At 40.3% G+C, this 15,310-nt stretch overlaps 1 protein-coding gene across 3 annotated transcripts in view; it reads right to left on the reverse strand.

The window, feature by feature from the left end:
* mllt3 (MLLT3 super elongation complex subunit) overlaps positions 1-15,310 on the reverse strand; it is a 53,074-nt gene that overhangs the window by 15,109 nt on the left and 22,655 nt on the right. For all 3 annotated transcript variants that reach the window (XM_058394386.1, XM_058394387.1, XM_058394385.1), the window contains exons 3-7: positions 9,117-9,199; positions 8,872-9,015; positions 7,575-7,613; positions 7,207-7,335; positions 3,501-4,091 (exon numbers count right to left, since the gene is read on the reverse strand). In XM_058394386.1, coding sequence (XP_058250369.1) covers positions 3,501-4,091; positions 7,207-7,335; positions 7,575-7,613; positions 8,872-9,015; positions 9,117-9,199 — 986 coding nt within the window. The remainder of the gene's footprint in view (positions 1-3,500; positions 4,092-7,206; positions 7,336-7,574; positions 7,614-8,871; positions 9,016-9,116; positions 9,200-15,310) is intronic.

The raw sequence follows: 15,310 nt of genomic DNA on the forward strand, positions 1-15,310 counted from the left end.
GTGGGATGAGGAAATATGACAATTCACATCATTATTGCTTCCCTCATCAGTGCAATTACATTGTTATTTAATCATTTAAGAAACAAACTACCATCATCTCTACATATTAATAACATTGCCATTAAATACCCACATTTCCATTGAAAAGGATTAAAATAATGTTAATCTTCTTCTTCCGGCTTTTCCCTTCAGGGGTCGCCACAGCGAATCATCTCTTTCTCCACCTATCCCCATCTTCTGCATCCTCAACACTAGCACCCACTAGCTTCATATCCTCATTTATTACATCCATATACCTCCTCTTTGACTTTCCTCTTTGCCTCCTGCCTGGCAGCTCCATATCCAACATTCTCCTACCAATATACTCACTCTCCCTCCTCTGAACATGTCCAAACCATCTTAATCTGGCCTCTCTAACTCTGTCCCCCAAACATCCAACATGAGCTGTCCCTCTGATGTACTCGTTCCTAATCCTGTCCAACCGTATCACTCCCAAAGAGAACCTCAACCTCTTCAGCTCTGCTACCTCCAGCTCTGACGCCTGTCTCTTCCTCAGTGACACTGTCTCTAAATCATACAGTATGGCCGGTCTCACCACTGCCTTGTACACCTTCCCCTTGATTCTCATTGATATTTTTTCCATCACAAATTAAAATAATGTTAATAATCAGGGCACCTAATATTATAAATCTTGAGCTACTTTTCATTTGCACTTTTCCAGCTACTTCACCAGCTCTCACCTCCATATCTCTGTGATTATAGAGTAGCTATCTGGCTAATGGCTTTTACACAGAAACAAAAAACATCATCCTACTTGGCTAATCCTGTTCCTTATCCCAGCAGTTGGTGTTCAATAAAATGTGATTAAACAAAAGAAAATGAATTGATTAAAAAAACTTATTATAATCAGTATAGTAAACAGTATTACCCAATAATGCATACACTAATAGTTTCTGTTTGCCTTGTAATGTGGCTTTAAAATGTTTTCGTCAGGAATCTAGAACATTACTACATGGGCAAAAGTATGTGGACACCTAACCCCAAACTGTTGCCACACATTCAGAAGCACACAATTGTTGGTTTAGAAGAACATTATGGTCTGCATAAAGCCCTGACCCACTGAACACCTCTGGGATGAACCAGAATGCTGACTGTGTAGCCTTTTTTCATCTGATATCAAATGCCATACCTCACTAATGCTCTTGTGCCTGTAAGGAGAACGTCCCACACCTACATTCCAAAATCAAATGGAAAACCTTCACAAAACAGTGGAAGCTGTTTAAAGGCGAAGGAAGGGGGAAACAACATTGGATTGGGATGGTCAGATGTCCACATAATTTTGACTATATTGTGTACCAGCACAAATGTTGCACTCTTGAGTTAAGAAAATTGCTGACTCAATGGCCCAATTTTCATTAGGAGTGTATTGGATGCTAGTACATTAAATTCCCATGTACCAAAATACAAAAAAAGGTGGAAAAGGGGGAAAAGGTTCAGGAAGGAGGCACAAATTAACTCCCAGGTTGAAAGAACTTGGGTCTCAAAGCAACAACAACAAAAGCAATAAGGAGTTGAAGGCATCAGTACATCCACCATAAGCTGGAATGGAAGAAGATCCTATTTCAAGACCAGCATAAAAAAAGACAGACTAATTACACAGATCAATTTATTTTCCTCCATTTGATCGGAGTGTATTCTTCCAAAATGTGATCACTTACCAGGAGAAAGACCTCACATTTTGGAAGAATACACTCTGGTCAAATGGAGGAAAATAAATTGACCTGTACAATGTATGGAGGAACAAGGATCAGGCTCTTAATAGAAAAATCATGCCAACTGTGAAGCATGGAGGTGGTAGCATCATGCTGTGGGGTTGTTTTGCTGGTAAAGGTGTACTTAGCACTCAGAAAACAGATTGCATCATGAGCAAGAAAGATTATCTAGAAATTCTGAAGCAACACCTTACGACAGAAAGCAAGCAAAACATCAGCTAGAAATTATAACAATACTGTTTAAAGTAAAAGTATTGGAGCAACCATCACAATGCCCCTGACCTAACTCTCAAAAATTGTGTTCTAAGAAGCTTGTAGAAGGTTAACCCAAGAGTTTGACTCAAACGCAATGCCACCTACACTGTGCCTGCGAAATTCTGACACACCCAATATCTGATCTAGTACAGAAAAGCTAAAATAAATCTGTCACTTAGCCATTTGAAATAGCCACTTACAGAAATAAAGTAGATGCCATAACTGACTTTAAACAGGCTGCTTGGGAAGATGAAATGTGTGGAGTTGGAAAAATTTAATATGCATGTAAACATTCTGCTTCAGCTGTACCAACGTCACCTTTTTCCATGGAGCAACACAGACACATTATATGTATTGTCATGGAATGGCGGTATTTATCACAACACTGATTTGCCGTGACAGAATGTTGACACCAGAATCATGTTTCCATATAAATGTCAAACGAATGTAATTCAACCCGTGCAGAAAAACACAAGGCCCCTTCTAAAAGAGCTCATTAATATCATCAAATGACTTGGTGCCACTGTGTTTTACTGCCATCATATTTTAATAGCTATTCTTAGTGAAGAGCTTTAAACAGGATTTAATACCAACATACACGTTTCTTTCTTGGGATGTTCTTGGTACAGCCAACACAAATATTCAAACACAGTGAAGACTGCACTGCCATCAGGCACACAGAGTTGAGCACAAATATCTCCACCATTTCCCATCATTTACAAGAGAGTGCCGAATAAAATCCTTCATTTTTGTACTTTGTATTATTTATTGTAAATAGATGTCTCAAAAGTGAATCTGGTTTTAACATGGCAACAGGAAAGGCTAGTGAGAAGAATGAACCAGTAGCCCAATTTTTACATTCGTAGCTACAAATTTGATGTAGTGTTTCTCTAGTTAATGCTCCACAACAGAAAATTTTAGATTTTCTTGTTGTGGAATAGTATTGAAAGTACTAATAGTATTACAAGACATTAATAATATGAATTAGAAAAACTGTGGTATAGTTGCAGTACCAGTTTTGTGGTAACTAATAAGTAAAAAATTGCATTCCAGACACCACCTATCTGGCATCTGATGTTCAGCATTGATTCCTTGAAACCCACCCAGAAAGACAAGGCTTTGGGGTGTGAACACCCAGTGAGTTTATTAGCCCTGCTTACTGACCAGACCTGTGCTACCGGAATTCTCTCATTGCTCGTCATGACCTGTTCGTTTGGTGATTACACAACTCCCGCATGCCCCGGGAGAACTGTCTGTAAACAAGGCATCCTAGAGATCAAGTATCAGAACCAACTGGTGCTGCTCGTGCCCCACACATACACACACATTTCTAATATTTACCCAAATAACTGCTTTCAAAACTCCAAACAAAACATGCAGCTATGTTTAGTAGACAATGCCAGGGGGGGGTCATAGGATGATAACTCATGACAACAGCATTATAAATATAGCAAAATACTACGAGACACTTACGTCGTATTTAGCCGAAATGTTGTCATCCATATCAGAGTCGTTTGGGTCCACCACATCCTGAAAAGGAGGCAATGTAGAGACCTTCCTTCTCTCAGACAGCTCATTATCCCTTAACTTGGCATGCCGGACCTGCGATTTGTCCTTTAGAGCCTTTTTATCCGGGTGGTGAGGCTGAACCAAGCTGGAACTGGAATGGAGCTTCTGCGTTGACTCTGAAAAACTTCCTTTCCGTTTTTTGGTAATGTGGGCTTCATCGTCCATCGAGGGCCTTCGCTTATTTTGGCCCAAGCTCGAGAAGCTAACCTCAGTTGCCCGGTGTTCCTTAGATATGACCTTGGGCTCTTTGAAACCCATCTTAGGGATGGGCTGCTCATCACGCAGGGGCTGGTTCTCTTTGGGTTTCTTCAAGGAGTCTTTGGAGACTTTGCCCGAGTCCCTGCTGAAGTCTCTGAAGGCACTTTTGGACTCTTTTGAGTCTTTGGAAGGCTTGTCCTTGTGCTCCTTGGATGGCTTGTGGAGCTTGAGTGAGCTGCTGCTGATGCTGTTATTGGTGGTGGTGATGGTGAGGGCACTAGCGCTTTTGGACCCGTCCTGCAGACAAAGTACAAAAAGGTTAGAGTGGCACCAGACAGATAAGCAGAGCAGTCAGCTAAATGAAACTAACTCAATTAGAGTATAAAAACTACAGTCTGTGAGTGTGTCTGAGGGAATGTCTAAAAAGTACATATATAGTAAGCAAATGCTTTCAACAGTACTGAAAATAAAATAAAACTGAATTTAAACACTAATTTTAGAGCACATAAAAAGAAGGTAAGTTACAGGAGAAAGGGAAGTTATAACCTGGACATGGAGGCTTAAAGACACTTCCTTCCCTAATGACTGGGCCGCTCTGTCCCAAGGTCAGGCGTGGAAGCCCCTGTCAATATTTCACTCGTGTAGTAAAGCCATTAGGCAGTCTAGACAGAGGTGGTGTTATGACCTGCCTGAACTACCTCTAAAGCTTTTTATTTTCCCTATCTGTTGTTGACCCTTGGATCTCTGAACACAAAGAGGTTTCTTCATGGCAAGCCAAAGAATACAAGTCAACCTGACAAAGCTTCAAGTGTTCGTTTATATACGTTTTACAAGGCTGGAGCCACACCAAATAGCGGATACCAAATGAAACCAAAAAAACCTTGCATCTTATTATTCAAGTAAAGCAACTTTAATCGTATTTAGCAGATTTGTGCAGTAATTTAATTCTATTATATTTAATTATATTCATTTACATAGTACTGAAAAACACAATATAACCTGAAGCAAGGAAGAAATTTTTGCAACTTTAAATTTAAACTTTAAAAGGGGTTATGTGTGCACATAAGCAAACATACTACACACACATTTATATGTTTATATATACATATACATACACACACAGGGGTTGGACAATGAAACTGAAACACTGGCCAATTTAGTGTTGGAGGTTTCATGGCTAAATTTGACCAGCCTGGTGGCCAATCTTCATTGACTGCACATTCCACCAGTAAGAGCAGAGTGTGAAGGTTTAATTAGCAGAGTAATAGCACAGTTTTGCTTAAAATATTGCAATGCACACAACATTATGGGTTATACATATCAGAGTTCAAAAGAGGACAAATTGTTGGTGCACGTCTCGCTGGCGCATCTGTGACTAAGACAGCAAGTCTTTGTGATGTATCAAGAGCCACGGTATCCAGGGTAATGTCAGCATACCACCAAGAAGGACGAACCACATCCAACAGGAGTAACTGTGGACGCAAGAGGAAGCTGTCTGAAAGGGATGTCCGGGTGCTAACCGGGATTGTATCCAAAAAACATAAAACCACAGCTGCCCAACTCACTGCAGAATTAAATGTGCACCTCAACTCTCCTGTTTCCACCAAAACTGTCCGTTGGGAGCTCCACAGGGTCAATGTACATGGCCGGGCTGCTATAGCCAAACCTTTGGTCACTCGTGCCAATGCCAAACGTCGGTTTCAATGGTGCCAGCAGCGAAAATCTTGGGCTATGGACAATGTGAAACATGTATTGTTCTCTGATGAGTCCACCTTCACTGTCTTTCCCACATCCGGGAGAGTTACGGTGTGGAGAAGCCCCAAAGAAGCGTACCACCCAGACTGTTGCATGCCCAGAGTGAAGCATGGGGGTGGATCAGTGATGGTTTGGGCTCCAATATCATGGCATTCCCTAGGCCCAATACTTGTGCTAGATGGGCGCGTCACTGCCAAGGACTACCGAACCATTCTGGAGGACCATGTGCACCCAATGGTTCAAACATTGTATCCTGAAGGCGGTGCCGTGTATCAGGATGATAATGCACCAATACACAGCAATACAATACAGCAAGACTGGTGACAGAGTGGTTTGATGAACATGAAAGTGAAGTTGAACATCTCCCATGGCCTGCACAGTCACCAGATCTAAATATTATTGAGCCACTTTGGGGTGTTTTGGAGGAGCGAGTCAGGAAACGTTTTCCTCCACCAGCTGGGCAACGGCTGGGCAACGATTAAAATTTTTAATCGCGATTAATCGCATGATTGTCATGAGTTAATGCGAGTTAACTCTCTCTCTCTCTGTGTAAAAGTTCAGTGCCTTTCTCCATGTTTGTTTATCCGCCGGTTCTAGTTCTTCTCTGGTTCCTGTGAGCGCCGCAGCAGTCTTACGGTCATCCGAAATGCTCTCATTGGTTCAGACACGTCATCACGTTTATCCCAAGCCAATACGGATCAAGATCCCACCCTTCCCGTCACCCGTGGTTTGTCTGTATGTGTATTCAGAGCCAGTGAGCAACAGACTTTTACAATAATTTACAAAATAATAAAAACTGCATTAACGCGCGATACAATTGTATTACACCACATGACCACAACACACAACACTAAATTAGAGAGCACATGGAGAAGATACTAGAACATAGACAGTCTTTTGCCTATTCGCTAAGAAGGCTGATGTAGTTGTGCAGCAGCCAGGCTACCAGTGACCCTTGATCTGTCAGTAATCCATCACGTGCGAGGGCCTGTTTAGTTTTGGAACCGTTTCCATGTGCGGTAGGGGACTCCCGTAACCTCTGCATGCGTGCAGCGCTTCAAGCTGGATCACAGTAAGTGATATGACACTGGAGACTAAAAATAAAACCTAACTGAAGAAATATGTAGGTGCCTGGTCCTGCACGATTTACTAGCGTAAAGAATAATGTGCTTCACTCGATACAAGGAAAAAAGTGTTTTAACTTCTAAGCTCCCTGTGCAACACTGCTGGAAACTAATAACTGAGGTGAAGCTTTAAGCTTGAACCGTTTCTTAAATGGTTCTTTCAGACAGACTGGAAAAAAAAGAGGAAAACTGAAAATGTCTGAGGTCTATAAGTATTTCACAGTTAATTCAAAACCCCTCCTGTAACGGGACACCCTGCTGCTTAGTTTACGTCATCATAATGTAAGCACTTGCCTTTTTCCCAGCCAAGAAATACCTGACTCAAGCCAATGTTTAACGTCTCGCAAAATCTCAGCTAAATGCCCTGAACATATTTGAACTTGCCAAATATGGAAGATTAAGAAAAGTTCTTTGAAGAGCTGAAAATTCTTCTGGTGAGAGTTTTGAGAGCTTTTTTTTTTTTTCAGTGGCTCACAGCTCTTTCGGTTTAGTTTGCAAGTTGTGAGAGACTAAACCCGGATATTTATACTAACCTTTGCTCCTGGAAAGGACTTGTTCTTTTTGCCATCAGAGAAGTTGAGTGTCAGTGAGCTGCTGGGTAAAGTGGGCAGCTTAAGGTGCTGACCGAACAGAGACGTCGAGCCTTCCTGCATGACCATCACCTGAGGATAACAAGAAACCCACTCAGTTATGTGAGGAAAGCTGATGAATGAAGCTATGCTGAAAAGGAAGAACTGACAAACTATTGTTTTTGTGGATTTTGATGAATTTGTAAAGGTGTCTTACTCTATAAACATTTCACATTTGACTATTAATTGCACTGTAATAATAATAATAATAATAATAATAATAATAATAATAATAATAATAATAATAATAATAATAATAATCAAATCCTTACTTTAGAGTCTTCTGAACTTCTTTTGTGAGGATCTCGTTGCTATCAAAACAGGAAGCAAAGAATTAGACAAGCGAGTGGGGGGGGCATCCTTGAGAAATGACACTGTACTTATATGATGTAAGGACAAAATCCTTCCCGGATGCAATCAGGTAAATTGAAGATGACCTCTCAATCCCTGCCAAATTAGATTGATATTGAACATCCTAACAGATCTTTCTTAATTAAAGGACTTCCAGTATAAATGCTTGTCAATCAACCGTGCTGATTCATGCTACACCACCTCATCTATAAACCAACTAGTCCTGAGGGAAATGAGGTCACATCCTCATCCACAAAGAGGCTGATCCCTGGAATAAAACAAGAATCAGGAAAACAAAGCCTACGAGCGCATAGCAGCAGGATCATTTCCTTAGATAATGACATTTTTGATTGAATGGCTCATGTTTAATGTGACTCTATCATCAGGTTGAGTTTTAAAATAGTGGAAAAACACACACACACACAGTGTGGTGTCCTCTGGCATAGGACCAAGAACTGTCTTTATGTCCTGTAGTGATGTGATGGATGGTTCAGGTTGGAACTGGCCCACTTTTATTCATCCTGCAAAAGTTACTCATCTTGGCTGATGAGAACAGTAATTCCATTAAGACTAACTCGCTGACAGTGGGGTTTATTGTGGAGCTTTGCAGAATCAAACAGCGTAATGGAGCTGCACTACACCCTCACCTTGCTGTGGGAATGAGAGTGTGCCTGTGTGTGTGTTCATGCCCGCAGCTTTCCCTCAAGACACCACCCACATAAACACACCCTAAAGCTGGGACAGAGCCCTGATTTGGAAACCTTAAAATGATAAATAGTCGTTCCGTGATATCACCCACATCACCCATATGTGCTGTTGAAACAAAACGTAATCTAGAGGGCAAATGCTCATTCTGTCCATGCAACACATTAAAACAGATAAAAACTGTAAGCGAGGGTTTACATCCAGCACGTTCAAGGACGGAATTTCAATGCTATTATTTTAAGAGCTGCTAAAAAACTATTTAGTAGCATAAACCACTCAATGTTTATTTCAGGATATTTACCCAACTTAAATGATCATTTTTTACTCTAGTTGGTCAGGCAGCGTATAAATGTTCACTTTATTGCTCCAAGTTAATGAATGACCTGCACAACATGTGCATTCATGAGCCTTATTCCTTATCTCAGCTCTGTTCAGTTTCAGTTTTCATCCCATGAAATTCAGTGACAGGAACGACACAAATGAATACGCCAAGCAGACGTGTATGTGCGTTACCCCTCCGGCCTTTAGCAGCTTCCTGCGGAACTCCTCTGTCGGGTTGTTGAAGGTGAGCTTCTCACAGCGCAGGTGATTGACAGGGGGATGACCCTCCAAGTGCAGGAACAGATCGTAGTCGAAGCGCACTTTTTTCGGCTCCTCCTGCCAAACAGGAAAGCGTGCGCTCGCGTTCATACGACACAAGAGGATTGTGAACTCTGATGAAAGGGAAACTTTTAGAAATGCTTCGTTTTTATAAATACCTTATTTCGGAAGTACACTTCAATAGGCAGGATAAAGCCGGCGTATCCAGACTCTTCCACTTTATACGGTGGATCCTTGCACACTGTCACAAAAAGAGGGAAAAGGGTGAATATTAAATGATCATTTAAGGCTTTTTAAAAAAATTTTCCTGGCCATTATTTCATCTTTTAGCACAAGGTCAATGTGTTTATTTGACTCAGACATCATTAGGTCAGAAGTAAAACCTGACAAAACTACTACTGTTCGCAGTGATGGTTTGCAATAAGATCCTTGAATTGGCCTTTGATGCATTTTGTATATGTGTGTGTTTAAAAGATCTAAAAGAAATGGAAATTTCAGGGCATTTCATCAGGCTCCTGCTGTGTGAGAACAATGAATAAATACTGTAGATTCATATGTCTACATAAGTTTCGAGTGTTCGGACAATGTGCGTGTGATATTGAAAGTCAAAGTACACAACAAAATTTCTTTTGATTAAAAAATAAAATTAAACTAGAAAAGGATTAAAGTGTTGAAGCAAATTTGGGAAGCAGTTTTTTGGTATTTAAGCTGCACTTATTTTACCAGGAAAAGCACACTGAGATTAAAAATCTCTTTTGTAAGAGCATGGTTCATGCAGGTTTAACAGACAGCAGCCATACACACAAACATCATACAGATTAAAACAAATTACAATATAACAAAATGTAAACTAGGAAGAGGATCATTACAGGATCCCATATTAAATGGATGGTAAAAGCAAGCAGACTTTCTCAGTTATTAGTTTGCTTACTAAGCTGATTCAGAGCAAAATTTATACTTTTGGCAACTTTTGTATTTGGCCTGATTCATTTCGACAGTTCATAAATTTAAAAACAATAAAACCTTTGCTAAGGGTCATGTGGGAAGGAACAGGGCTGGAAACATAATCAAAAAGTCTTTGGAAACTCGTTGGAAACTTTCTGCATTTGGGTCGAATCAGGGTTAAATTGTGTTCTCGGTGCAACCGAACTGCACCTGAATGCCGAGCGCCCAAGTTCACATCTGCCCAAAAGTGCTGTAAAGACAGGGCAAATACACCACATTTCAAACGGGCTGAACACGGCATACACCGGGTAAACGGCTAGCATTGCGTGATATGATTAAACAGTCACCTTCACTTAAAATCAAACGTTCAAAGCAGAGCTAAACATGGAATTCATTATTAGTACCACAGTGCAGTCAAGCAATTCAACACATGTAGTGCTTTGCCAAAGAGCATTTTGTGAAAGGTCTATACATAAAAGACAATAAATCAATATCTCAGTTCTGGCACAGCATTTGTGTGCTGTATCATAGTGCAGTCAACCCAAGAACCAGAACAGACCAGTGCATATTATTTATTTGCCCTGACATGAGGTTAATAAAGCGAGAATTTCTGCCCGGTCTCACAGCTGTACTGTAACTGTACTGAGGATTTAAGGTTAGGAAATTTAAAACTGTAATTTCATGCTGCTTTTGACCTGCGTGGAATCAAATCTATTCATGTTTTCAGTTTAGAAATTTATTACAGATTCACTCAATGGTGAATTGGAGTATGACATGGTATAATCCTGTTCTTGGATTACATTCTGACTCACATATAAGAAGTATAACAAAAAAAAAAAAAAAAAGAAAAAACTGACAAAAACAGGAGGAATCCAACGATCTAACCTTGCTTCATCATACATCTGTACATGTCCTTGTACACACACACACACAAACGAAAATGTGTGATGGTCCCAATTATGAATTGGAGAAGACAGACCCACGGGACACTTGTTTGTCTTGCTCTTGGTGTCCCACAGGGACTTACAACGGTACCAGCAATTAGTCAGCATGCTCTGTGCTCACTGCTAGTCGAGGACATATGGAGACAAATTAGCTTCAAAGAGAAACTGTCTCTCTAAAAGTCCCCCAAATTTCTTCCCTAATGACAAACGGTACAAAAGCATGATTTTCTAATAAACACACCTCCTCCAACTGTAGCATAGGTACATGTTCAAACATTCATATATTACGCTTCTGTTCTTAGCGATGTTTAGCAAAAATATTACGTGTGACACAAAGTTTAATTCAAGCGGAATAAAAACGACTCCAGCGCTAGCACAGTGACTATCCCAATCACAGCTGCAGCCACATGATTCTCAAGCAAACACACAAACTGACGAAATGTGCATTTGTTTAAGGTCCTTATAAAGCATGCTTACATTTCCATTACAAAAAAGTGGACAAATTAGGACGAGTAAGAATCTAACCCCTGAAGCCATTTCCAGGCCCTGAGCCACAGAAATACTCATTCTCAAGTTACACTGAAACCAAGACTCGACCTCGACAAGACGAGACACGACTCTCATGACCAGACAGCTCATGACCCCAATTCTGAGGTCATGGCGCCCCGACACTGCGCTGCTGCACAAATATTATGGGTTGCAATTAATTGCATGACTGGGTCAGGTTCAATTATAAGCAGCTAAATGGACCTATTCACTACACTGTGTTTATTTTCTCTGTTAAAGCCACTGGCGTGTATAGGCCATGAAGTGGAATTGTATCGTTTGGATTTATCTTTAGCGTTTATGAGAAAAGCGCTCACAGACCTGCGTATTATGTTTCTTCCTGTTAATCTAATGAAGTGATAACTTACTTCTGAGTTCAAAATTTGTCAAAGTTGAATGTGAGAGCACAAGAATCAATGCAGGGAGGGGGGGAAAAAAAAAAAAAAAAAAAAAAAAACACCTCTACACTGAAATGTAGAAAATACTATATGCTTTTTAGATTTATAGTAATTCTATTTCAAAAGTTGTTTTAGCTTCTAAAACAAGCGAAAATATACCCAACAAACTCAACATCAGAAAAAACAATATTTTCCAAAAACACATAATATATATGATAAATAATGTGTAAAATGAGCACTAACAAGGAAAATGAAAGAGAATCACACATCTACACTGGAAAATGATCAGATTATTGTTGTGGCTGTGGACCGTCTGCTTAAGTTGAAAAGGTCACTTTTTCATTTGGAAGTGGGAGTCTGGACAAGCAATGTGTACAATACACTCATTGACCTGGAACAGGAAATTGGCCAGCAACTACACCAAGCTAGAGTGGAGGGCGCTTTGCCTTTTTTTCCTTAATGGAAAGAGCCAAGAAGAACCCCTGCCTTCTCTTACGCGCTCTCGAACACACACACACACACACACACACACACACACAGAGCCAGGATGCCAATCACAGCACAATGCCAGTCAGAAAGCATTTGCCCTTTCTTCAAGACTGGGTCGTAATGAGGCAAAGCCGGAAAATCCTGAGACAAAACCGCAAAGCAGAAAAGAAGAAGAAGAAGAAGAAGAAGAAGCAGAAGGAGAAGGAGAAGGAGAAGGAGAAGGAGAAGGAGAAGGAGAAGGAGAAGGAGAAGAAGAAGAGACCTGATCCATTTGACATTTAGATCATTGCACAACTAAACTGGTAAAGTACAGTATTAGATTCTATCAGCATTTCTGTCCTCGATGAAGAGCGGTTAATATACACAAAAAACCAACACTGTTTCAAATTACACTTCTTACTAAATAGCCAGGCTTAGCAACAATCTGGTCTATGGGAAGTGAAATCGACTCTCCATTTAGAGTCCGATTACCATCGTATAACTGACGCAAAGTCTCCACAATGAGATATATGTCAGTAACACACACACACACACAGTGTAAACTTTCTTCAGTCGAGTTGAACACCTGCATTTAGGTACATGCCGTAAGGCCCTTTTTTCCCCCAAACGGAGAAAAAAAAGAAGAAGAAGAAAAAACAACGCTCACAAATCTACTAGCACTTTCTCCACATTATTTAAGAATTCTTGAAGGAGCAACTGCATGAGAAATTGTTCAATTCAATTCCGTTTTATTTTCACAGCTTTTTTTTTAAACCACGGACATTGTTACAAAGCAGCTTTACAGAAATATAAAAGCTAGAATAAAAATGAAATTTATATTTATCCCTAATATATAAGCCGGAGGCAACGATGGCAAGGAAAATATCCGCAAGACGATCTGAGGAAGAAACTCTGAGAGGAACTAGACTCAAATTGGAACACATCCTCATTCAGGAAGACACCGGAGAGTGTGATTATAAATCATTTCCTTTCTATAACTGTGTACAAGTGTAATATAATATAATATATTATAAATATAGTCAAGTGCAAATGTATCCAGGAGCTTCTGAGTAACTTATGAGCATGAGTAGCGTACTTTCTGAATTCAGTATAGTTTTAATGTAATTATAGTGAGTAAATTTTATTCAAGTCCCCTGGTGGTCCAGCAGCAGGATCCCACACTTTTATTGCCGTGGTCCGGGTTCGATTCCCGGGCAGGGAACTAACCTAGCCACGGAGAGGTAAACTCTCAGTGCTGGTTGTGTCAGGAAGGATATCTGGTGTAAAACCTGTGCCAAATCAAATATGTGGACCAGATGACCTACTGTGGTGACCCTGATCAGGGAGCACCCGAAAGAACAACAAAAACGGTGGGTAAATCATATTTATGGACTATATAATGGTGCACAGTGATATGGAACTCGTTTAGTACAGGAACAAATGAAGACACGACTCTTTACCTGATCACCTGCTAATGGCTTTAGGTCACTTGCTGTTTCAGTGAGGAAGTTCCTTTATCCACAAACCAGCAATATTCATACTAGGAACGGGATACACAGTTTATGCTTAGTATGTAAGGAAAGACAGACAGACAGACAGAAACAGAAAGAAAAAAGAAAGAAATAGACACAGAAATACAGACAGACAGACAGACGTCTCTACAGAAGTTTTTACACATTTTCCCATGAGGTTGAACATCAGTTCCTTTGATAACCCAAAACCAACACAAATGTTGACTTTCAATGGATTTAAAGGGAATATTCCTTACTAGCTGGAAATCTATCGAGAACTAAAGTCCAAAAACTCAGTTATTGATGTGTGTGTATGTTTTGGGCTTGAGAGGGCTGAGCATTAAAAAAACCCCAAAAAACCCATACACCCTGTTCGTATTTAAATCAAATATTCATCTAGGCTTTTTGCCAAATTATCTACACAGCCTCAGGTTAACTTGACTTTCATGCATCACTACCAATGTTCAAGTCAAACCTTCACCCAGGGCTTGTGAACATGGTGAACAGTGTGGTGAAAGTTATCAACTAGCTGAAGTGGCCAGTCCTCAGAAAGAAGGTGCTGGTGCAAAACTAGAGTATAAAGAATCCTTGAGCTGGGATGGCCTGAAATAATAAACCATTAGTGTAACCAGGGGGGAAAAAAATCCATAATTGGTCCCAGGCTTGAGCACTATAATGACGGCTGACAAACATCGGGAAGGATCCCACCTCTTTTCCCAGCCATATTGGTGACCAGCGCTGCCTTTCCATGGTCTGAGGGGAAAGCCTCGCCTCATTATACATGCCACATGAAGGCACTAATTCTAATGCACTTTAAATTATTTAGGAGCAATTTTCTGAAGAGAGTTTAGTGTTTGAAGAATATTTTGGATCTTGGAAAATTTGTCACCATGTACAGAAGCTCTTCAGGACAAAAGGTTCAGTTGACAACATAGTAGCTTTAACAGAGCTACCAGTTAGGACAGTAAGGCAACAGACAAGAGGAGACAGACACCCAGTTAGGAACAAGCTCAGTTGTAAAAGAAATAAAGACTCAAGTGTGCTCTTTCTGTTGACGCTGCAACATCACATAAAACATGAATGTGGCTAGTAAACCCATGTAAATGTTTACACTGATATGGATTTAAAAACAAACAAAAAACAAAGTTACTACATTATTTTCTTCCATTTATAATGAAACCGTCTTTTTTGCCACTCAAAATGCTGTCTTGTGGATTTTTTAAGTGCTGTAAGACGGACGGAATCAAACAAAGATAGGAAATCACTGCTCTATTGTTCTGTCACAGTCCTCTGATTGGTCACGTGATTCAGCTCCATCATATCCAAAATCCCAGGCCAGGAAATGGAACTGGTGTGAATGCTGCTTTGGTCACTCTTTTACAATTGAACAAAGCTATGTACAATACAGCAGCACTCCTGTGAGCAAGTCATCCTTTGTGTTCCCTGCAGTATGACTGACTTCTGTGCTCTCAGTGATTATACCAACTGCATAAAGAACCTCTGTTCTGCTTAACTTGTCCATATTTGCTGGCCACTGTCA

This window comes from Hemibagrus wyckioides, linkage group LG07, assembly GCF_019097595.1.
Source record: "Hemibagrus wyckioides isolate EC202008001 linkage group LG07, SWU_Hwy_1.0, whole genome shotgun sequence".
Taxonomy (NCBI): domain Eukaryota; kingdom Metazoa; phylum Chordata; class Actinopteri; order Siluriformes; family Bagridae; genus Hemibagrus; species Hemibagrus wyckioides.